Source organism: Lathamus discolor, chromosome 3 (assembly GCF_037157495.1).
Source record: "Lathamus discolor isolate bLatDis1 chromosome 3, bLatDis1.hap1, whole genome shotgun sequence".
In the NCBI taxonomy this organism is placed as follows: Eukaryota; Metazoa; Chordata; class Aves; order Psittaciformes; family Psittacidae; genus Lathamus; species Lathamus discolor.
In genome coordinates this window covers 65891143-65914125 of record NC_088886.1, presented here as the reverse complement: position 1 = coordinate 65914125, position 22983 = coordinate 65891143, and the positions used below count along the sequence as shown (strand labels likewise).

The 22983-nt window shown below is 43.9% G+C and overlaps 1 protein-coding gene across 1 annotated transcript in view; it reads right to left on the bottom strand.

The window, feature by feature from the left end:
• Positions 1-4613: 4613 nt before the first annotated feature.
• IQCA1 (IQ motif containing with AAA domain 1) overlaps positions 4614-22983 on the bottom strand; it is a 95134-nt gene continuing 76764 nt past the window's right edge. Inside the window, exons 16-19 of the mRNA XM_065669639.1 lie at positions 15810-15896; positions 12719-12896; positions 9082-9320; positions 4614-5177 (exon numbers count right to left, since the gene is read on the bottom strand). Of these exons, the coding sequence (XP_065525711.1) occupies positions 5079-5177; positions 9082-9320; positions 12719-12896; positions 15810-15896 (603 nt within the window). The 3' untranslated portion in view covers positions 4614-5078. The remainder of the gene's footprint in view (positions 5178-9081; positions 9321-12718; positions 12897-15809; positions 15897-22983) is intronic.

Below are 22983 nucleotides of genomic sequence, written 5' to 3'. Positions count from 1 at the left end.
CTGAGTGCATTATAATTTGCTGCTCGAAGTTCCAAAGTCGCAGTACTTTGGATAATGAGGAGAGAAACCCTTAATATGATGAGACTTTCTTTTTTTGGTATTGTGTTTAATGAAAAGCTAAAAATGTGCTAATTTGTAAGTCCTGTTGTAGTAGTGGCATCGGAGGCTTTTGAAATGCATTACTGACTTAGGAAGTATTAAGGAAAAATGACATTTTGCTACTAGCAGAAAAGTCAATTATAATGTTTCCACACTTTAGAGAATTGCTGATGCAGGATGGGAGTTAATGGAACAGTCAGCTTCACTTTGTGCTGCTGGATTTGGGGGGTTTGCTGAGAAATGGCAGCTTGTTTTTCAGTTCTGATGGCAACAATAAGCTGCACCGGGAGCTGTGTGGTTGGGAATTGTCTCTGGCCGGGGAGATGGATTCCTTTGGGAGCTGGACCCATTGGCCAGCCTGGCATGATGCAAACTGCACAGGACAGGGGGAATCATCATCAACAAGGATTTAGCAGCATTTTGCAGTTGAGCTGATCCCCCTATGTATTAAACCCCATGTAAACCAAGGAGCTGGAGGAAAAGGCTGTCCTCACCCACTGTGCTCTGGAGGGAGCTTTCCTCCATCTCCTGGAGAGGAAAGCAGGGTTAAACTTGTCCTGAGCTCCTGGGGAATGGAGGGTTGGGAGCTCTGTGGGACTTGCTGTGGTTGCCAGGGAACTTCAGTGGTGGTTGTGAAAGTCCCCATTCAGCAGCGCTCCTGATAACCCTGTCTCTTAAATCAGTGGAGGCCAGTGAGGCAAAATAGCTCATGTAGAATTGGAAGGGATGAGAGGGGAGGGCTGGCACCACATTTAACTAGAGTTACAGTGTCTGATTAAAGGACTTGGGCCACAGCGGCATAAGCCGAACGCTTGACATAAGCCAGGGACCTAATAATACCCAAGGCACATTGTGGAAGCCTGACTTCATGGCGGCTGCTGCTGTTTCCCTGGCAAGAGCTGGTTTCCCCTCTTCCTTGCTCAAGGATGCAGCCTCCTGCCTGGCTGTGTGGGACTGGGGCTGCCTTTGTCAGATGCCAACAGGGATAGAGACTGTGGGGCTCTTCCCTATGTGGCTGGGGGTGATCTAAAGCTTGACTTGGTGTTGGTTACCTACTCAAGCCTATTCCAAGCACTATATAAACTTGTGTCTTTTGGGCTTACTGATAGGGTTTCAACGAGCTGCTCTGAGGCAGGGTATCCTCTGCACACCTGAAATTCTGATTTATGGCACTTTTTTGCCTTGTGGTAAATTGGCAGCTACTTCCAGCTGGAGCAGGTCCATCAGCTGCAGCTCGAGCCTCTCCTCTGATTGGTTTGGCTGCTGCTCAGCTGAAGCGGACTGAGGGTTATTGGTATTTTGGGGAGGCAGAGGGTATGTGAGGAACTGGTACAACAGGGATGTGGGCAAGAATGGCTTCCAGGTGCACCCCCTTGCCTTGATGGGGGCTGTGCTATTTGCCCACCACCCAGGACCCTGCAAAGCTGACACTGAAACCTGCGATCCTGCTCCAAGCAGGGACTCACGGGCTATATATAAAACACATTAGAATCCACAGGGCAAGGTTATGCCAAGACTTGATTGCCTCTGGGAGGGTGAAGTCACACTTTGCTCTGTCTTTCTCAGCTGTTCCTGAGAACCAAAGGGGGGTTCCTGCTCAGTGTGGTTAAAGCAGGAGAATGGGAATGAGCACAAACACTTTTTAGAAGTCATGTCATATGTGGTTCTCCTGGGTTTGGAGGAAGCAATTAAGGCAATTAATTTATTGGTAAATTATCTTATGATGAAGTACAAAATAACTGCAATGAAACGCTGACATTCACATTAATACCAAATTAGTTCCTGTATTATGACTGTTCTTACAATGAATGCCCAGTAATTTAATAGTAATGGGACATTTAAATAATTTAGCTTATAATTCTCTAGATCACTTACATATATAAATGAGTGTGACAGCTTCTTTCTCAACTTTGCTGGTGATGCTGGAAGCAGAGCAGCCTGGCACCCCTCTCTGCTGCACCCCAAAACTCACCTTTTCCTGGTGAGTATGCGCTGGGATCCAACCTGGACTGTTCTGTGATTCCACATAGCCAAGGGGATTTTCTTCCCTCATCAGATTTTGGGATTGCTGTGGCTGGAAAGCAGAGCACAGTTCTGTGGCTGGGCTTAGCAAGGAACACTGTTTAGCCTTGCAGTGGGATGGGTGCTGGAGATGCAGCCAGGGCTGCTGAACTGAATAGCTCAGCCATTGACACTGAAATCAGTGTGTTGGCTCTGCTTGATGTGGCACTTCACTTTCTGTAATAATAAACAGCATTAAAACTGCTTCTCATTCTGTCCCCCTGATAAGGTTCTAAAGGAGAGCAAGCGCCTGGTAGCTACACAGGGCAGAGTTTGTCTGCTCTGTTGCTTCTTCCTACCCACAGAGCTGTTTGTAGGTACACCAGCTGAGGCTTCTAGATCCCCATGGGGAAAAGCAAGTTTACACTGCATGCAGCCAGCGCTGCAAGCTGCACCTGAAGGATGAATTGCCCCTGTGCCTTATCCTATAGACTGGTGGATACTGGAATAAAACTGCAGGTTTCTGCCCTGCACGGCTGGGATGGGGAGAGGTCCCTGCATCCTCCTTGCATGAGGTTGGAGTTGTGCCCTGGAGATGGATGTTGCCAGTCAGCGTGTTACTTTGCTACTGAGATTGCATTGAACCTGCTGAAATATGAGTTAATGGGCTTGCTTACGTCCAGCCTAAATGTGGTCTTTTCATCACGTTGTGTTCTGCTGTCAAACCTGTTGTGGAGAGGAGGATTCCACTGTCGGCAAGATTGAGGACAGAATTATCCAAATTAGTTTCCTTGCAGATGAGAGCAGAGATGAGGTTTTTAACACAAGCCCTGCACCTCCCGGGGGAGCCTGGCTCTTTTCTCCCGGGGTGAAGCTGAAGAGGACCTTTCCTAATGGGGATGTGCTGCCAAATTTATGAAGCCAGGTGCCTGCTGCAAGCAAAGAAACACCAAATAAAGTAAAGCTGGTTTGTAGCTGCTCTGTTGCAAGCCAATTAAATCCAGGGGCTGGCAGCTCATACTTGTGGTGACCCATGATGAGGGTCCAGCAGCTGCATCACTGATGGGGTGGCTTCAGGAAAGACTTGTGTCCATCAGAAATGTGCTGAGATGTTACAAAGATGGTGTCTACCAAGCGCTCCCTTTGGCAGGGCTGGAGGTGTTGCCTCAAGCCTGGAAGGCTGCAATCTAGGAGAGCCCTGTACCAGACACTAGCCAAAGAGGAGCACAGAAAGCCTGAGCTGGAGTGCTCTATAATCTGGGCTGTGATGGCATGGCAGCCTGTTCTTCCCTTGGGGAGAAAACTCGCTTTAACCATAGCCAGCTCCCTCTGCTGCGCTCAGTGATATGGATCATTTTCTGTGCAGTGAGTTGACTGTAGGAATCTTTCTGGGTTTTTGTACTCACCATCCAGGTAAAGTCACTTGCCACCATATTTTGGATGAAATAACCCTGTTCTAGCAGGGGGGAGGAAAGGAATGGGATATTATGAAGATGCAGAAATGTTTATAATGTGATCAGTTGCTTTTATGTAGAAGACACACTGGGAAGACCTCAATAATCAGTGAACAGAGCTATACTTGGAGTGAATTGTAACTGGCAGAGTACGCGTGATGTTATCCTCACCTAAGGGCAGTTTGGCCTGGCCTGTGCTGGAGGAAATCTGAGCAGCTTCCTTCAGCGGTGCAGCCCTCCTTTTATCTCCCAGCTTGTCTATACTGAAGGTACAGAGAGGTCCTTTAGCTCCCTGGGGCTGGTGTGCCTGTGTTTCCAGTTAAATAGGTATTGCACATTAGTCGGTGTAAAGCCAACATAGGTATGCTGCAATTAGAGGTGAAAACAGGTAATTGTGGCTCTTACTTGCAGAAGAGCTTGGTGAATGAAATCCTGTATTGGACTGCCCTGGTCCACTTGCAGGACCTTGCACTTGGCCTTGTTGAACTCCATGGTTTGCACAGTCCCACCTCCCCAGCCTGTTCAGGTCCCTCTGGATCCCGTCCCTTCCCTCCAGTGTGTCGCTGCACCACACAGCTCAGTGTCATCAGCAAATGTGCTGAGGGTGCCTCAGTCCCACTGTCTGTATTGCCAATAAAGATGCTGACCAGCACAGATCCCAATTCTGAGCCCTGAGTAATGTCACTCAGAAGGTTTAGATCCTTGCTTATGTGATATTTGGGTAATACACCTAATGCTCTATTCTGCTGTATATGTTGGGGTTTTCTTAAGCAACAGACATTGCTCTTTATGCAAATGGGGTAATTGGGCATTGTTTTCTAGTACAAAAGAGGTTCTTGGGACACTCACTAAAATGAACCCCTCCTGACTGCTTTGCTTTTTGTTCTGCTTATTCATGTTTTCTGCTAAGATCCACATAATAGGAATTCTTCCATGACAAGGTACCAGAAGCTGGAACAATGCTGGTCTTCACGGGCCTGTGTAAATATTCAGCTTGTGGTAGATTGCATTAAGTGTCTTATAATCCATCCCAATTAAAAAGCAGTCTTTATAGCTGTAATAGTTTTATTGAGAACTGTAACACATTAGACCTACAGATATATAAAGCAGTTAGTTTTATAAAGCATATAGGGTATTAAAGTAATGAAAGACATTAATGTGACATCAATTTTTAAGGAGAGTTACTTGCTGAAATAAATGAGTACAGCCTAAAAGTTGATGGCATGTTACAGTGCTGAGTAATGAACCCTTCTGCCCCCTAAAATCTCTGCAAATAAATAATGCTTGAGCAAGTCAGTGGTCATTAACTCTTTACCCTCTGAGAGCTGCATGTCACACTGATGTCTCAGCTGATGGGTTTTAGCTTCGTAAAACTCATTCAGAAAGGAATTCTCTTTCTTGGAATACCTCTAACTCGTGGTGTATTATTCCGATGTGTTTGCTTTCCTCTCATCTTCCGTGCGGATGAAGTTGGATGAAGTCAAGCTGTGACGGGTACTGCCAGCTGCAAAATCCTCGAAGATGTTACTTTTTCCCTTTACTTCCTTTCCCTTTTCCTGCTTTTGCGTTGCCTGCCAGAGCTTTGTTTCGTGCCCTGCCCAGCGGGGTCTTGGCATACCAAGCCTGAAGAACCAAAACACATGTGGATGTTTTAATAAACCTTGGAGGAGAAATAAAAGAGCACTTAAACTTTTTACTGGTACAATGGAGCATTCCTTTAAAAACACCAAACTCTCATAATCCTGGCTGGCTCGTGCAGAAACGAAATCCACGTATCTCTTGAGAACATTATTATAACAAGAAGTATCGCAATTGCCTGCTTGAGTTGTGCTTCATTAGCAGGAGTACTTAGCTGGGCCATTTGTGTTGCTATAGTTATGGATAATGTTAGAACTTCTATGATCAACCCTATTTCCAGGGTATACAGCTCTTGTCAAAACTCCCTCTGGTCTGAAACTTGGCAGTAGACAAAGCATATACTTCTCCTGGCTCTGCAAATCAAACCAGACAGTTTTTACTTCAATGAGAGAGCTTAAGAAGCAAAGCAAACCCTGAACATTAAAAACCTGTTTATTGCTTTCAAGATGCCTGTTCACAGTCCTGTGACTTGTAAATGATTTTGCTAGAGTTGCTCTGTGAACTTGCCAAGCTCCTGGACTGTAATGTCAGCAAGGCAGTTCGAGGCCATGTGAAGATAATGTAAAGTGAAATGATTTAGTTAGAAGTAGGAGCTGCTCTTTCCCCATACATACATACAGTAACCTTTATCAGCAAAGTCCTGCCTACACTGGAGACTAAAATGCCACTAGGTGTTGACATGATTGATAAAATGCCTTCCTTGACCGTATTCATTCACATGCTGCCCCAGGAACGGATGTCTTTCCTCTGACCACAGAACACTATTTAATGCTGCAACTGTTGTCTTCTCTGCCCTCTGCTTGGGCCAATGTCGTCTTCACCCTTCCTACCAATGCAGCACCCAGTTAAGTCTGCATTTTCCACAGGATCCATCCAAAATGCTACTTCCAGCTTGAGCCCTTAGAGCTCTGCCTTGTCCAGTTTCCCAGTGTGTGTTATAGGCAGCAGCAAGTGAAGTGACTGGGAGAAAAGGTATTGGAAGTGTATAGGGAGGAAAACCCCCTGTTCTTCCTTTCTTGGTCTCAGATGGTCCTTGGTGTCATGCTGCTTAAAAGCTTCCAGTGTCCCAGAAAAGGGTTGATGGCAGGCACGCAATGTGGATCTCTTATTGCAGATTAAATACTATCAGCAGGCAAATAAAATCTGAGAGATATCAAATGTCCAGCTGGGCAGCCTGATCACTCTGATCTCTGCTCCCATTGCCCTCCTTCAAGAACATGGACCCTGATGATTAAAACATGGTGCAATCTCTCCTGTGTCTACATCTAGATGGTGTCATGGGAGGTGTTTGGGAGGAAACCCTGTGCTCTGCAGCAGCCTCAGCAATTGCCTCAGGCCAAGCTATTCCTGTGTCACGCAGAACAGACATAGCTGGTGAAGGAAGAGGTCTGGAGATGGCTGTTTCTGGTCCTTCACATGAGCGGGTTAAGAAAGAGAAGGTGCTGGTTGTGACTACATGGGATTAATGAAGCCAGCTCCTCAGATATGTTTAAAAGAAAAGTAGAATTATCAGTAATGCACTAGCATCTGAGCTGGGGATGTGAGTTACTGACAGTAAGTGACTGATCAGAGTTAAAATGTTTGCTTGTTGGAGGAATGATGTCCAAAGTCTTTAGTATGGGTTTTCTTACATGTTATAAGTATTCTGGCACAGTCACTGGCAGGCAGATCTAATGTGCTTGTTGGACTGCCTTTTGCTCCCCTAGGATTAATGTTATTTCTGTGTCAGGATTTGTATCAATCACACTGGTGCAATAATTGATAATTTCACAAACTTAGATGTGTAATTGGGGCAGAAATTTGAGTGAATTGACTGAAGAAATCACATTATCACAACTTTTGCATTATTTATATTCATTTTAGAACACTGGCAGAATATAAATGTCAAACAGGGAGATTCATGTTTCCAGCAAAGAGAAATCAAAGATTCATCACAGCACTAATCTCCACTTTGAATACTGCATTTTAGCTGCCCCACTTCAGAAAAAGACAAAGCAACACAAAAGGTCCAGCAATGGCAACGATTAGAGGCTTGGGAAGAGGGGCTTCTGTGTGAGAAGAGATGAAGATACTGGAGTTAATTAACACACGAGGCAGTTTTACCAGCCCACTTCCCCTGTGCCATATTACAGGTACTGGGGCAAGGTTCCATGGCATTTAAGAGAAACAGATTTGAAACAGATAAAAGGAAATACTTTCTTAAGGGCTGTAATTAATGCAAGGAAATGATTGCCATGGGACGCTGAGGACAGGATCCTTCTAGCTGTGCTCAAAATGAAGTGCTGCCTGCATATTTTGTGCTGTGCAAACCAAGCACATTTATAGGAAGTGGAATAACATTTTCAGGCTGGGGTTCTACTAAATACTAGCTCTCATGTTTCAGGGTACAAATGGGTTACTGCTTGGAGCTGGGAATGATAGGGTTTTTTCCTTTGCTGTAACACTGAACCATTAGCCTTTCCCTGAGGAAAGATACTGGTTTAGGTAGGAAGCATGAGGAAGAGAAGAGTAATTTGCCAAATATCACAAATGCTGCCTGCGTTGAGTGAGCCAAATGGCTCTAAATGGAAACTGGAAAGTATTCAAGAGGGCTGGGAGATATATGCATTATCATTAGGTTAGCAGTTGAAGAAGACTTGGATGAAGTTGTTAGAAACAGCATCCTGTTTGTTGTGCAAGCAGCTGTGGGGATTCAAACCCAGAGGGAATTCAAAGAGCAGAATGAAATGGAAACCTTTCAGCTGGGAAAACTGGACAGTTTATAAATGGGTCTGGGTAGAAGTTGTGTGGGGTTTAGGGCTGAGAAAGCTCTTTAGGGGTCTTTTGGCTTCAGTACAGAAGTCCTATCCCCAGTTGTAGCCCCTGCAGTGGGCTGCCTGCAGCAACTTGGTACACAGCAGGGTTTTCCTGTTTGGTGGCCAAGGTTTTCACTAGTGTTTAGTAGGCTTGAGGTGCCTTAATCCAATGCTGTGCCATTCTTCTGGGGTGTCAGTACTGCTAAACCATAGTGCTGAACACTAGGTAGTTAAGGTCCAACTTGGCTGTCCCTAAGCTACACTGAAGTCAGTACAGTAAATGAGCTGCAGACCTGTACTTACGCCTTATAAACTGTTTCCATCAATAGGAAAACCAAAAGCAAGACAATGAAAGCAGAATTAACCGCTGAATAAAGATTATCCTAGTCCAGGGAAAGAAAGAGTAAATACTACCGAACTACATGTGGGGAAAGTAGTTGACAGCAGGGTGATCCATGTATATTTGAGGTACATGTAATGCATCTCAAATGCACTAGGTTTTGCTTTCAGGATTTTATAGCCCGGGGTGGGGAGAGGGATGAAGTTTGAGGCAGTAACGAATTATTCTTTTAAAACCCAAAATGAAAACTCTTCTTATAAGAAAAATTACTGTTTGAAGTAATTTAAACTAAGGACCTAGAACATGATACCCATATGGAACACTCTGCAGACCCTGAACATCCATGTTTTTTGCCTTCTCAACATAACATAGCCAGGCTTGCTGAACGTGTCAGTTCTGAAAGAAGAAAGGACCAATGTGTTATACTAATGGCACCTGCATAATTTACCCATGCATGTGAAGACCAAGTTCAACATGAGCTGGGTGCAGGCAGGAGGTTCAGCAAAGCACTGTGCCAGGCTTGCTGCCTGTAATAATGACTGCTTGCCTGGCATGTCCAGCTGCCCAGCAGCATGGACTGCCAAATATCCCCAAATGGGGGACATGTGTGTTTGATGCTGTTGAGCCATACATCATCATTTAAATAGTGATGTGGCAGCCCATCAGTGGAATTAGCAGGCTTCTAGGTCAATTGGGCAAGGACATGGCAGGGGATGATGAAAGACAGGCTCTTTAACATAGCTCTTGACGTCACCTTAAATGCTTCCTCCTCCTCTCTGTACACTGGATCCTGTGTGGCCAGAAAACCTATGAACTCATCAGTCCTCAGTGGCTTCCTGCTCATCTGCAAGAGGCGCAGCTTGGTCAGCACAGCTTGCACTGCCCGGATGAGTTGTCCTGGGGTGAAACCATCCGACACGTTTGCTAGGCAGCTTATGTTCAGCAAGTTGGTGATAGCTCCCCCATTCTGCAGGATGATGTGTTTCCATAACACTGCTCATCAGGACACAAAAACAGAGAGAATGCCAAAGACATGAATGAAGAGAAGCAGGAAAAATACATTTTGAAATTGAAAAAGGAAAATAAGGGCTATCAGTCACGAAAGCAAAGATTCCAGTTCTTTTTGTTTGCTGTTTCTTTCATGTACAGATCTGTAGCAAAGTGGCCTTTAGGCACATCTGTTCTTAAACCATTAGTGATCATTTGCTGGCTACTGGTCGGTACTTTTCAGAAAGTCATTAAGGGCACATATGTGCATATGTGTGTAAAAATGGCAAGAATTACTTAAATATGCTTGTGTGTACACAGAGGAAGAGAACCTGTCCAGAATGCTCCCATTTGGGCGTGTAGAGTTAAGTACTTAGATTAAAAGGCTGTTTTTATTTCTGGGACCCTGATCACAGGTTCCTCCTGCTGAACTGAGGGCTGCTATGGGGCCTCAATGTCTGCTTTGGAAGCCAAAGGCTTCCAGTTATGCAGGCATGTGTTGCAAAGGCTAGGTGTCAGTTTCTGAGATTTGCTTCTTATTTAAATAGGAAACCTGCTTGTATCTTTTAGCTGTGAACCTCTGTGCTGTGAAGGCTTTCTTAATGTTTGTGAAGTCCCTGAGACTTTGCTTCTAAAACAAAATTAATCGGAATTATAACATCTTTTGGTTTATCCTATGTAAAGGAACAGTCTGCCCGGAAGAAACTTGATAGAACTTCCGTGCCATCTCACCATGCTTTCCTTTAGAGCCTTACATGAAACAAACTGGAAAGAAATGAAGTATCATGCATAGAGTTTAGAAAGGTTCTGAAGTGAGACAGGCAATTTCTGATCTGAGTGTTGTGTGTTTGAATGCTCATATGTAGTATGTAAGTATTGGGTGGAAAATTAAGGGTACTGAATGTTGGGGCAGTCACGTAACGGAGAAAACCTGCCTCACTCTCCCATCGATTGCAATGTCGATACCATGGACTTGTGCCCATAACTATTGACAACTTTGGACTACATTTTTCACTCAAGCAAATTGTGATCTTCCACTTGAATTATATCTCTGCTCAATAGTTATTGGCTGAATTCATAACAAGGAATTGATGCACACAGGGGTGAGCACAGCTATATATTGCATGCGGCAGCTTCTATTGCATGTAGGATCATGCGTGTTACAAAGTACTAACTTGCTGGGTGAGTAATAGCAAGAAACCTGTATAGGATCATGAATCTTCCAGTTCAATGATTTTCTTTGTATGTTTCCTGTTCCCATCATGCATAGATGGGGTTATGCTGGTTTGTAACAAAAGGGAGGGCTGCAGCAGACAAGCAGCTGCGTGCTGTGGCTATGAATCTTTGTTATGTTATGGCTCTGCTGTCAAAACAAGTTTCTTTAGTTCTCAAATTTGGTGTCAGGCACTGAAAATTTTCAGCATTGGAAGGCGAGAACTCTGTATGGTAAAAATCGTCTTTTCATTGAACCTTGGGTCAGGTTGGAGCTAAAGAGCAAGCTAGGTGCTGTCATGACTGTGACAACGTCAAAGTACTAAAGCTACAAGTTTAATCTGCTTTAAAGTGTCCAGAGTTCACTTTCTGGGTCATTTCTAAGTTTGCAGCTGAAATCCCTTCAGCTGGCCTTGTATTTTGTTTTGTTTTTTGACTCCAAATTAGTGGTGAGAATCCCAGCAGATGACAGCTCAATCCCCAGAAGTGAACACAACTAAATTCAGCTGCTAGCACCTCCTTTCCCTAGGTCTTATTCATGTTGCTTATCTGTTAGCAATTTATCAGAGCTGTAACATAACATGAAACACATGTTAGCTTGCTTAGAGACCATTTCCCATCCACGCTATGAAAGTTACTGAGGGTGGAAGAGATTTACAGTGTGTTAGGCAGTCAAAACCTGTCTTGAGCTTGCCATAATGTGCATCATCTCAGTACCTTGGCAGCCCCTGTGAAAGGCAGCACAAAACTGGACTTTATAACCTAGTTGCATGGATTTTGTAATAAGGTGACTGTGGAGGTAATGCTGTAGTCAAGGTACAATTTGTGTAGCCAGGTCCCTGAACTGAATGTGGTTTCCTTTACTACTGTATTCTTCTGGGATATGGTCTATGAGAGATCAGTGGCACAAAGGGAGTCTGTTTTCCTTGGTGTAGTGATCAGTATATTTGTGCTGGTAGAAGCACACCACTGAGAATCCTAACTTGAAGTGTTGTTCAGAATTCAGCCATTCTGAGTAGCTCCAGACCTTTTTTTCCATATTACCTTTACACTGAACTTAGACCTTTTGCTCATGAGACACTGCATCCAGATTCCTTAATACCCAGAAAATGTATTAAACCACATGATACCTGTGATTAAACCACAGGCAAAAAAGCCCCTATAGAATCAGAGAATGGTTTGGGCTGGAAGGACCTTAAAGCTCATCCAGTTCCACTCCCTGCCATGGGCAGGGACACCTTCCACTAGAGCAGGGTGCTCCAAGCCCCTGTGTCCAGCCTGGCCTTGAACACTGCCAGGGATGGGGCAGCCACAGCTTCTCTGGGCACCCTGTGCCAGCACCTCAGCACCCTCACAGGGAAGAACTGCCTAATTCTAATTCAATTTACCCTCTTTCAGCTCAAACCCTTCTACCAGCCACATCTGAAGGATGCAGAGAAGCTGCCTTTTCTCTTGTAGTAATTGATTCACATTATTAAGCTTAATTTAGAGCATTTCTTCCTAGTCAATGCTGAGCTATTGCAGACTTCAAGGTGACTCAAATCTGAAACCAAACTTGCATTCCTGGAAGTTTGTCTTTTTCTAGCCGTGTCAATTGGTCTATGAAAGACACTGTTTTCCTTACAAACTCTGAATCTCAGCATATGGGGCACTCAGTGAATTTGTCAGGCTTTGGGAGGGCCTATCTATCACTGTAAGCACTTGATAGACTAGACATGCCAAACCTCAGATGCCAAGACAATGACTCTCACGATCTCTAAGTAGAAAAGTGGAATTTGATGGTGACAAAACAAAGTCCTCCAGAGATGGTTTTGTTTATGGAGAGGCCCTAAAGTGTGTTGTTTGGGGTATGGAAACTGGAGAGGAACAACAGAAATACAGAATCCTTATGTAAAAGCTTAAAATAGAAAATGTGCACTGAAATTCCTTCATACAGGGGAAAAACAGCTTGGGCTGAACTTGGTGCACACAGAACTCATGACAAAATGTGAATCACTGAACAGTGTTTTAAACTCTTCCAAATTCCACTTCGCTTATTTAATCTTTGGTGTAGCCGGTGTCAGTACTAACCTAAATATCCAGGAAGCAAGATGGTACCCAGGCTATAAATTGGAAGTCAGTTCTGAGGCTAACCAGGCAATAAGCACAGATTTAAACCACCACTACCAGACCGGATGACTTGGAATACTTGCCAAATCTGGAAGCATAGTCAGGCCTAGGAATCACAATGATTTTCTGGTAGACTTTGCAGAAAGGTTTAAGGTTGGCGTCAAAGGGGCGGTTGGTGGTTCCCACAAGCAGCACTCTGTCTGGTGCTCTCAGAGCCTTCAGGAATTTGGGAAGCATCTTTTCCAGTCTTTTTGGGCCCATCTTCAGCACGTACATGTGAATACAAGGAGAAAAGAGTTGTTAAGGAAGTCAGGTGAACACTTGATTTCTGCTTTTGCATCTGTGGGTTTGTGCTAATACCTTTCGTTACTGAATTGGCTGATCCTGTTAGTGAACAGCAGGAAGGAAGCAACTAATTTAAAGTAGGAAATTTGGATTTCCAGTTCAAGGAGAAATATTGCTTGGAGCTGTGCACCTGATAAACCTTAACAGATAGAAATAATGCCAGGCTAAGTAGCCTAGTCTGGAATTCTCTCTGCTCTTGTAGGTTACAGTCTACCAACTCCTACTCATGGTTTACATGTGAAAAATACACTTCTTAATTCTTGCTCTGATTTCTAGCTTGCTGAGGCTCTAACCTGAGAACACAAGCTCTTTGAACTCAGGGTTAATTCCTGAGTGAATGAATGCAATAATTTACTGAGTGAATTATGCAATAATTTACTGTTTGACTTTCTAAGGAACACTTAACTACTGTGTACAGAACAGATAAGTATTGGGCAAAACCTGTTATAGGATACTTATGTTTGATGATGTCCAAGTGTATATTGACTGGAGAAGCTTAATCCAATTGCTGTGGTGTCACTCTGCTGTCAATAAAGCTATAAGTGAATAACTGGGTTAGAATAGTGTATCAAAGATGACTACTGACTTGGAAGCCTCTTGTCAGAAATGACTGAGACTTTAACATCCAAGGGACCAGCGCTCACTCACTTGCAGGCTTTACTAAATAGTAGGAGCTCCCTGAAAAACTTGAGTTTCCACTTTGGATCAGCCTTCCTTAATGTCTATAAGGAAGAAACTATGTCCTGTAAACCTTCTCAGCTGAAGGGCAATAATAAACACCCCTGAATCTCCATTGAATGTACCATCTTTCTGTTGTCTGCCATAGCAGACAGAAAGAAGACAAAGCTCTCCTTCAGAGCGAAAGCTACAGCAGAGAGGAAATAGGGAAATCAGTAAAAAATCCCAACAGTCACATAGCTGTTTTCTAGGTAAACTTAAGTACAGTATGTTGGTTTTCTCATTCTTTTTGTTCTGAGGGTCATACTGTGCATCTAAGTTTGCCAATTGCTTAATCATGATAAGAAGGTGTGCATGTCTTAGCACTAGGGCTTAGGTTCCACTTTGGAAGCATGGGCATGTTGCTTGCCAGGCTAGTACATCTCACTCCTCGTTTTGCTCTTGGATGAACTATTCCTATGGCCATCACTCAGTGCCGGCTGCCATCTTTTCATCACCTCCTTGTGCCCATGCACCCAACATTCCCAAGAGAGCAGGATGCCTGCTTCGCCCCCAAGGAACGTGCCTTGTTAGCACAGTGGGTCTGCCCTGGAGCAAAGAAGAAGTCTTTGCTGTTCTCTTGCTCAGAAAGAGAACAGCAAGGACTGCTCTGTCCAAACCCAAACACTATGTTTGCTGTGACTTCAAATCACAAGATCTTATCTAACCTTTGCCATTGCCTTGCTGGGAAGCTTTTGGTAATGAACTTGGCTCCTCTAAGGATAAAACAAGCCGCCATTACATAGCTACCTTGAAAGTTTTAGCCAACCTTGTCACCTTTGCTCTGCCAGGGAGATCTGGTCATGGCAATGGCTGAAATGTGGATTTACTTTTATGCTGGCTAAATTACTCTCTGTGTTGTATACATCTGTTGCTACTCATAGGCTGCAAGCTTTCCTCCTCTTCTTGTGTATCGGAAGGAAGTACAAATATTTTCCAGGATGCAATGTTTCTAAAAAAGTGAGAATTATCACATTATTTTAGGTTTGGAGGTAGGGGTGGTTGGGGAATTCCATCTCACTGAAATGACTGAGAGTAGATAATGGTTGCTGCAAGTGAGTGGACATCAGTGATTTAAAACCTGGAGCCATCCTCTCCCACCAACACAAGAGACCTTTAGTCAAATACCTGCAGGTCCCTGGATGCGATAGTAGGCACAGAGGTGGGGAGGACGAGAAGCTTTTCCACACCGGTGGCTATCAAAGCAGACAAAGATCATGTGCACCCCAGGCAATCTTTGGCCTTTAATCTTAATTTTAATCCCCATCTGCATTTGCTGTCAAGGTTCGAGCCCACCAGAAAGGTTCCCTTTCGGTGTGGCGACCACTAGAGGGCATCAATCACTGCACATTCACCAGCTCACAGAAATAACAGGCTCATCCAAAGGGATGCTTCCATGGTCTTTCGAAATACAGGCTTGAGTCTGTCCCACAGTCTGCATGTACAGGGCTCACCTTAGAGAAACGAGGTTTAATTTTTTTCACACGGAGCTTTAAGAGTAAAATATTTCTCAAGCAACATGAGTCTAATGAGGGTTTTGGGTGAGTTGCTCTTTGCTCCAGGGGTTGAGTTGCTGTGCCTATTGGGCAGTGTTTGAATGCTCTTCCTACTGGGGAAGCTACACAAGAGAGGAAAGAATAGAACCAGTGGAAGCCCCAAGAAAATAATCTGTAACTTATCTGTTTAACACAGGCTCTTTGTTTTCACTGTAGAAATTTACCCTTGTTACTTTATTGTTCACTTTGGCTCCATCTGATTGCTCACATTAATAGAGCTGAACAATTAAAGCTCAGCTTAACTTTTAGTTTCTTGCCTTGTGTTTTGAAAGCCTCCATTATTCTCTTCTACTTTCCAGTGCACTGAAAGCTGGACTATTTTTATATAAAGCAAGTACAGGTGTAGGAGAGAAATGTGACCTCTTGGGGGCTCTGAAGAAGTCACAAGACTCTCTTAAAAGCAGAAAACGTTAGCGAGCAAGCTATTATCAAGCAAGCTTTGCCAAGTCCGGTCACATTGGTATGTGCTAAGCTGAGAAATACACTTGTTCCTTTGTGTCTGTTGTAATGCAACAGAAGAAATTATCTGGAGTGAAATAAAAAGGGAGCACCTCACCTCTCTATCAGCCTTCGATGCCGCTTTAGAGAATATCTTTTCTGTGTCTCCAATCCACACAACTGAAGGCTGCAATTGCTTGGCCACCTAAGAGAGCGTGGGGAGAGAAGGCAAGAAGTTGATTAAAATGGCTACAATTTCATATATAATTACACTTTTGAATCCATGCTTCTGCTGTTAAAATGGGCCTGGGTTATTTGTCTTTCAGAAATGTTCAGCACTAGCGGACAGCACTGGCTCTCCTTAGCAGCCTTGGCAAACGGAAGTGTTCTTAGTTGGGAATCTATCATTTAGAACCCAATCCAAATAGGATTGTTTTGACTGCTATGCTTATCTGTAATTTCTCAACTCAAATTCAGCTGCAGTTCTGGAAAAGGAAGCCTGGACTGGAAGTTCAGTGGCAAACAATGGACCACTACCAGCTTTAGACTGGTGGCCCTTGCCTGTAGTATCCCTCTCCGGTTTTCCAAGGGAGATAGAGATGCAGAGGCAGGCAAGACATGGCTATTGTATGGGAAGGGTGGTACTAAGCTTTAAGTAAAATAGGCTGATGTGCAATCTTCTGGCTCACAAAATAGCATTTAATTTGCAGCTAGCCCATGAATTTAAGCAGAAGCTGCTAAATCTAAAGGGGGATTGTGTGTGTGAGTCTATACAAATAGGCTTTCTGGCTCCAAAGTCAGAGGCACTATACCTCTGCTTCACAGCAGGATGGCAGCAATGCTACAGGCTTTTTCCCATCACTCTCCCTATTGCTATAGAAACGCCAGTGGGTTTAGACATTCTGCTGCCAAATTTTAATCACTTTCCAGTGGCTCTCGGAGCCCTGCTAGTTTGTTCAGCAACAAAAGTGATGGCTTGAGGAGTCAATGGGCATCGAGAGACACAGCAGTCTTCTGTCCTGCTTTTTCCCTCCCCAAGTTGAAGCTGCTGCTTCTTGGAAGGAAGCTTACAAAATCAATAGGTTGTACACATCAGAAGCACAGTGTTTGATTGACAGTGCAGGAAGAATTAAGTCAGGAACATCTTTCTTCCAAGGAGCATAGTTCATTATTACAGACACATTTCCAAAGCACCAAGCTCGCGCGTGTGTCCGTAGTGTAGAAATGGATTGAAGATGAGGAGAAGAATAGTAGACGAGGGATGTTAAACTTGTTTGCTGTGCTGCTGATGGGGTGAAGTGGAAACAATGCCATCTTTGGCATGTGACACTTTATTTATGGTAACTCATCAGTCCTAGAATATGTCAAGTGGTACTTCCAAGTTCAGAACAGTTTAATGGGTCAAACCTGAGCTTTTTCCTTTGGAAGGCAGGGAGTTGTGTGTTTAGTTTTAATAATGAGGATTTAGAAAAGAAAAACTTTGTATCATGAAAGATAATGTGAAAATCTGGCAGTAACTGATATGTAGACCTAGGCAGTTATGTGGATGTTTATCTGCATGTACAACTGAAGGGGTGACTTTTCAGTCCAGCAGTGTATTGAGTATACAAGCAAGAATGACATAACATATAAATTCGTACAGCAATAATAGTTACAATTTTAAGGGCAAATATTTTATTTTATCCATCTCCTATTTGTCTGTTTTCAGAGGTGTGTCTGGCATATTCCTAAGCCTGCACACACTTTGCAAGGTACACCTGACAGGGCAAGTTTATGGCTTTCACAAAACTGAGCTGTACAGCAGCCTTGCATAGGGAGTTTCTGCTAAGTATCCTGCTAGTCAAGGGCTCAGGCACCTGCAGAAGACACAAGTCAGTCCTACTCACTCGCACTTGCAGGTGAATGTAGTTAGTGCCTGGGTGCCTGTAAACAGGCTTGGAGGCCAGACATGAAAGAAGTGTAAGGTGGTAGCATGACCAAGCAGCTGAGATGGGAGAACTGATGTTCTCTGTAACATTAAGACTTGGAAAGAAAAACAGAGGCATGGTTTAAGTTGCTGAAAGAACCTACAGCTTCTTAAAGAGCTGCTTTTGCATTCTGTACACCCGCTATGGAATCTGCTGTGATGAGTGAAGCTCTGACTCAGAGACCCTCACCCTGCTTAGCACCGCTAATGAACAGATGATCAGCTGGGGCATTCTGATGTTTGAGTTTCACCTTCTGAAACTTAACAACCACTGGAGATGAGGCAGTGGGTGGCTGTTTCCCTTGAAACCTCCCTTTTTCACCCATGAAGCTTGAGCCAGTAGCATGCTGTCTGCTCACGTTTACAGCCGCTGTGTGCATGCGCTGCCACCCCAATAAGCTCTGTCACTGTAGGATCTGCTATTGTTGTGCTTTCTCCCCACTTTATCCTGATGAGGGTTGCTTCTCTTTTAATGCATGTGCTAATGTTGTTTCCCAAGAACAGTCACCTTCTGATAGTGCGGATAATGCAGCTGTATGGTGCCTGGGAAGCCATGTAGCTGTTCTGCCATATACTCTCCATACCTGTGCGCCTCATGCTGCAGTGGGATGTGACAGGGGAATAAGGGTGGGGGAGGTTACAGAGGCTATAAAAGCTGTTGGCAGTGGTTGAACTCTGCTTGTGTACTTCAAAGGGAACCCGTATTGCCCTTTCAGTGGGGTCAATGCAGGCAGGGAGGTGGAGATCTCTCCCATTTGGCTGGGAGGTCACTTCTGTGGTTACCAGCCCTCTAAAATAGAACCTTAAGTTTTAAACCACCTACACTTACATTTGAGCTCTTAAGGAAGAATGCTCACTGTTGTTACATGTGTCATCCGGTGGTTTTTGTCCCTTTCATTTCCCCACCGAGGAGGTGGAAATACAAAAAATAACCTCAGTTATGGCACTTTGCTGTACTTTCTGTTTTGAGGTGATGCTCTAAATGTATAGAGCAGCCTGCGTATGTTGTTCTGGTGTCGACACACACTGTGTATAGGCTGGGCTGTTTCTTTTCTGACGACAGATCAGACACCCAGCATCCATTGGCGTCTCATTTAAATTGTTGGCAGAGCTGTAGCAGCCTGTCTATCCCCCGTGAAAGTGCTTCATTTGAATTATCCACGGGCAGTTTGAATCCATGGGTAATTAAATGCACTGTACATAATTAATTTGTAATTGAAATGGTACGAACAATTTGCCGTAGCTGCCAGCAGATGGCTCCTTAACCCTTCTAATACCGCAGCGAGCCAGCGGCGCTCAGTACTCCGCAGTTCATAGTCACTGAATTGCTTCAGAGCTGCTTAAGCAGCAAGATGCTGAAAGGGCTGAATAGACCTTATCTGTGGGAGCCTTACAGGCAAATGCTCCAGTGATGATGCCACTGTATCCTGGTTTGTTGGGCAGAAAACAGCTATAAACACTGCCTTCCATCAGGATGCATTTCATTGTTTGACACTAGAGTAAATGTAGAGTAAACTGATAGCGTAAAGCTGCTTTATCACAGAAATAACAGAGTGTATTTGAGCACTGGTGTTATTTAACACTTCAAGGGTTTAGACATCTAGCACGCTGAACTGCACCGATAGGAAAGAATTACTTTGGGATGCCTGGAAGAAAGGCGGACTGGACTGTTCCCAGATTTCAACTGTAATGGAAGAGTCTTGTGTGGCATGTTTATGCTAAATAAACAGAGACTTCTGTCAATGTAATAAGGTAAGCTGTACCTACTTCTTCAGCCTGCCAGAAAAATTACCTGTCTGAAGGGACAACACAGCAGTGGTTATGGGTAAAGGAACCTGATTCAGTAGGAAAAGATTAGTGACTTCAAAATCATATTGCCTCTAAATGCTGGGATTATATAAATTAATGTTAAATAAACTCCACTGAATTCCTTTGTTTGTATAACACTTTTATAGTCTTGCTAAATAGCATAATCAAATAGCTTGAGAAGAATCTTCTAACAAAGATGGTGATTATTTCTGCAGCTTGCTGCTCTGTAAACCCCCTTGTTCAGTAGAAACAGCATAAACTGACCTGCTGATACACAGAGATGACTTCTCAGCTGGTATTTCCTCCTGGCCACCTCTTTCCCAACCTTTTAGCCTGGTCAGTGTTGCACTAGTAACATGTTCCCATGTGTGGTTTTCTGTGCAATGTGCTTTCTGTGTGCTGCTGTGGCTCTGGTAAAGGACCTGAGAGGAGTTGTCTCACTCTGGTAGTGATAAACCTGATGGCTGCCTTATGGTTGCTAATAGAAGGCCGGTGCTTGTTGTTTTTGTTGCCTTGGAGTTAAGCCTTATGAACTACCTGCATTTTCACACTTCTGTGTTGTGGGGTCATGCATCCAACCTCCCCTCCTCAATCCTTTCTGGATTTAGTTTTGCTTCTATGCATCTTTCCTTTATTAACCTTCACTATCCTATTATTAGCATGTTTTATATAAGCTGTTGCACTACAGCAGTGGTTTGTGCCTTGATGGGAACACTGGCAAGCCAAGCCATTGGTACAAGCTGGCAGAGAGTTCAGGCTGGCTCAGTCCATGGAAAATGTGGCTTAATTGAAATATTCCAGCATGTTCTGGCTCACACTTGAAGGATGAGTTTTGTTTTGGTGACTGCTGGGAAGTGCTTCTACATTAGAGACAGATCCTCTCTTTACTCTGAAGCAGAGCTGACCTGGCAGGCTGTGCTGTGTCTTTATGGTGAGAACACAAGTGCTCAGGCTTGGTGTTCACAGCTTTTTCCAATAGTGTTCCTATTTGATATTAATCTTCCTTACATTTCCCTTGAATAAGAGATTGAAACGTTAGTGTTTTCCTGTTCTAGTATGAGAAGTCATTTCCTCTTTATGACATTTAAAACGTCTGCTGTGAGTAACACGCAAGCCTCTCCTTTTGGATCAGGGCTGGTATGTCTCTTGCAAGTCTCCTCCCTAAATAAGGGAAGGGAAAAAGAAAGAATTTGGCTCTTGCATCTGAAACAAATTAAAGTTCCATTTCTTTCCATTGCTATTCACTTGTTTAGGGTGTCTCCCACGAAACAACTGCCAGCAGCCAGCGCTCGGTCATGGCCGGAAAGTTTCCTAATGGTCATTTTATGCTCTCCAGAGTTTCCTTTCATTACAGCAACTCTGTTTGCAGATGTGATAGATAATTGGAAGTGGAAGGTTACTCCACCTTTATCACAGCACCATTAATTCTTAGATACTAAATGTAATTATATATTAAATCTTGGTGTTTAGCAATGGTTACATGGATCATAAGATATAGCAGAAAAAGGATGTTTCATTGTCATTCACTTACAACTATAAGTAGAAGGCGTGTGTTCTGCTTGACTAACTCTATATAAAGGCACTTGTGGAAAGCTGGAGTCGAAAGCTTGCCTGACAACAGTCACAGTTGCTGTTTGCAAAAACCATGACCAGAAACATCTGATTATGGAGACATGGTGAATCTTTCAGTGACCATCTGCATGCAAGGTGTACAATGGTGTGTCAGATAGTAGACTGAGAGCATTAAATAATACATGGCAGTGGCAAGATACCATTGGCTTTCCTGGCATGTCTGCTCTATGTGCCTCTGTACACTGTAGCCTTACATATTGTATTGTATCAGTGCCTGTCTTGTTACACGGTAGCTGAATACTGGACACAGCGTCTGGCTGTGGTGTCCTAAGTGCCAATTAGGATGGAATCAGTAATTGCTGTAAGAGGCTGTCTCTTCTCCTGCTTATAGAAGCCAGCATTTGGCTGACTTCTTGCTGCATTGACATACTGGCGACTTGCATTCAACTTGCTGACCCTAAGAAGCCCCAGTGCTTTCCTCCAAAGCTGCTGTCTAATTGGTGGGCTACAGCCCAGACCTCTTTGTGCATCCCAGGTGCAGGGCTAGGATACTGGATGGGAGCACTGGATGTTGTAAAGAAGCAGTAACTGTTGGTAGGACAAAGGCCATGGGTGACTGTGGCAGGGACTTGAGAGTCCCCAGAGCCAGGAAAAATGAGACACATTTGGTACTTTTAAGAGCAAATAAAGAGGGGTTGTAGCTGCAAAGGTGAGAGCCCGTGTGGCTGGAGGACTGCTTCCAGCCTGGCTCTGAGAACCCACAGAATCTGAGTCAAAATCAGCAGCACAAATCAGTGGCTCAGCCCTGGGGAGAAAAGGTGGCACAGAGAGGTGAAGCAACCAAAGGAATTAGGAAAGGAACACAGTTGATGTGAATGATGCTAAGGCAGGCTGGTGCTGTGTCAGCATGAGTTTGCACAGAAATGAGCATGCAAGTGATGCATCCTTTGGAAAGAAATACTGTGCTGTTTGTTCTGTGGTTAAAGGAGCAGAGTTTGAAATAGCACTGCTAGTGCAGTTTGAACACCTTTTGATCAGCAAGTGCTTGGCTAGTCCTTATTCCACATGATTGCAAGCAACTTCCATCCTGGTAACTCACTGCTGCTTTTGTGAGAGCTACAGTAGACAAGTCAGCTTGGACTCATAATTTTGGGGGTAATATTTCAATTTATTCTTAGGTAATGTGGAAAAATGTAAGGGGCTTTATATACCTGTATCTGGATTTGTGTGCATACTATGTGTGTGTCTATCTAGACTTACGTATCTAATGTATACAGAGGTACACACACATTTTATGTATGCTTTAGTTATTGTACATATTTTATACATACATATGTGCATGTACAAAAAAGCCTTAACTTCAGCTGGAACATTCCTGCAGGAGTAAAAAGGCTGCCCTCCTTTCTCCTGTGTTTAAAAGCCTTGTGCTGTAGCAAGGACTAGATGATAGGAAGAATGGTGTGTGCACTGTGCGTGTAGCCAGATATGTGCTTTGCTATTGATGAAGGCAGAGAAACTAAGTGGAGAAGGGTGAAATGTGCAGAGTGGAGGGAGGAGAGGGAGTATTAGCTCAGTCTAATGGCACTAGCTTGTGTCAGGGAGAGCTAGGCCTAGTGTCAGTGTTGCAATATCAAAGGTGCATGATCACAGAACCATCGCTTTTCCTTAGGCACTGTTCTGACCAGCAAGAGATGGGTCCTTGGGGATTGCTTTGCTTTTCAGTGTGAAACCTGACTTTCCTGGTTTTCTGTGGATGGAGGCACTTGTCACAAACCTGCTGTAATGCTGGATTTAATACAGTGCATCTGATAATGCATCCCAGGGAAAGCCCATTTGAATTCAGTCTGTTAGTGGCACTGCAAAGCTATTTTACTTGGCTTTTTGTAGTGTATGTATTGTGTTTTATCTTTCCAAGAGGATTTTGTCTGGAAATGTTTACCAGCTT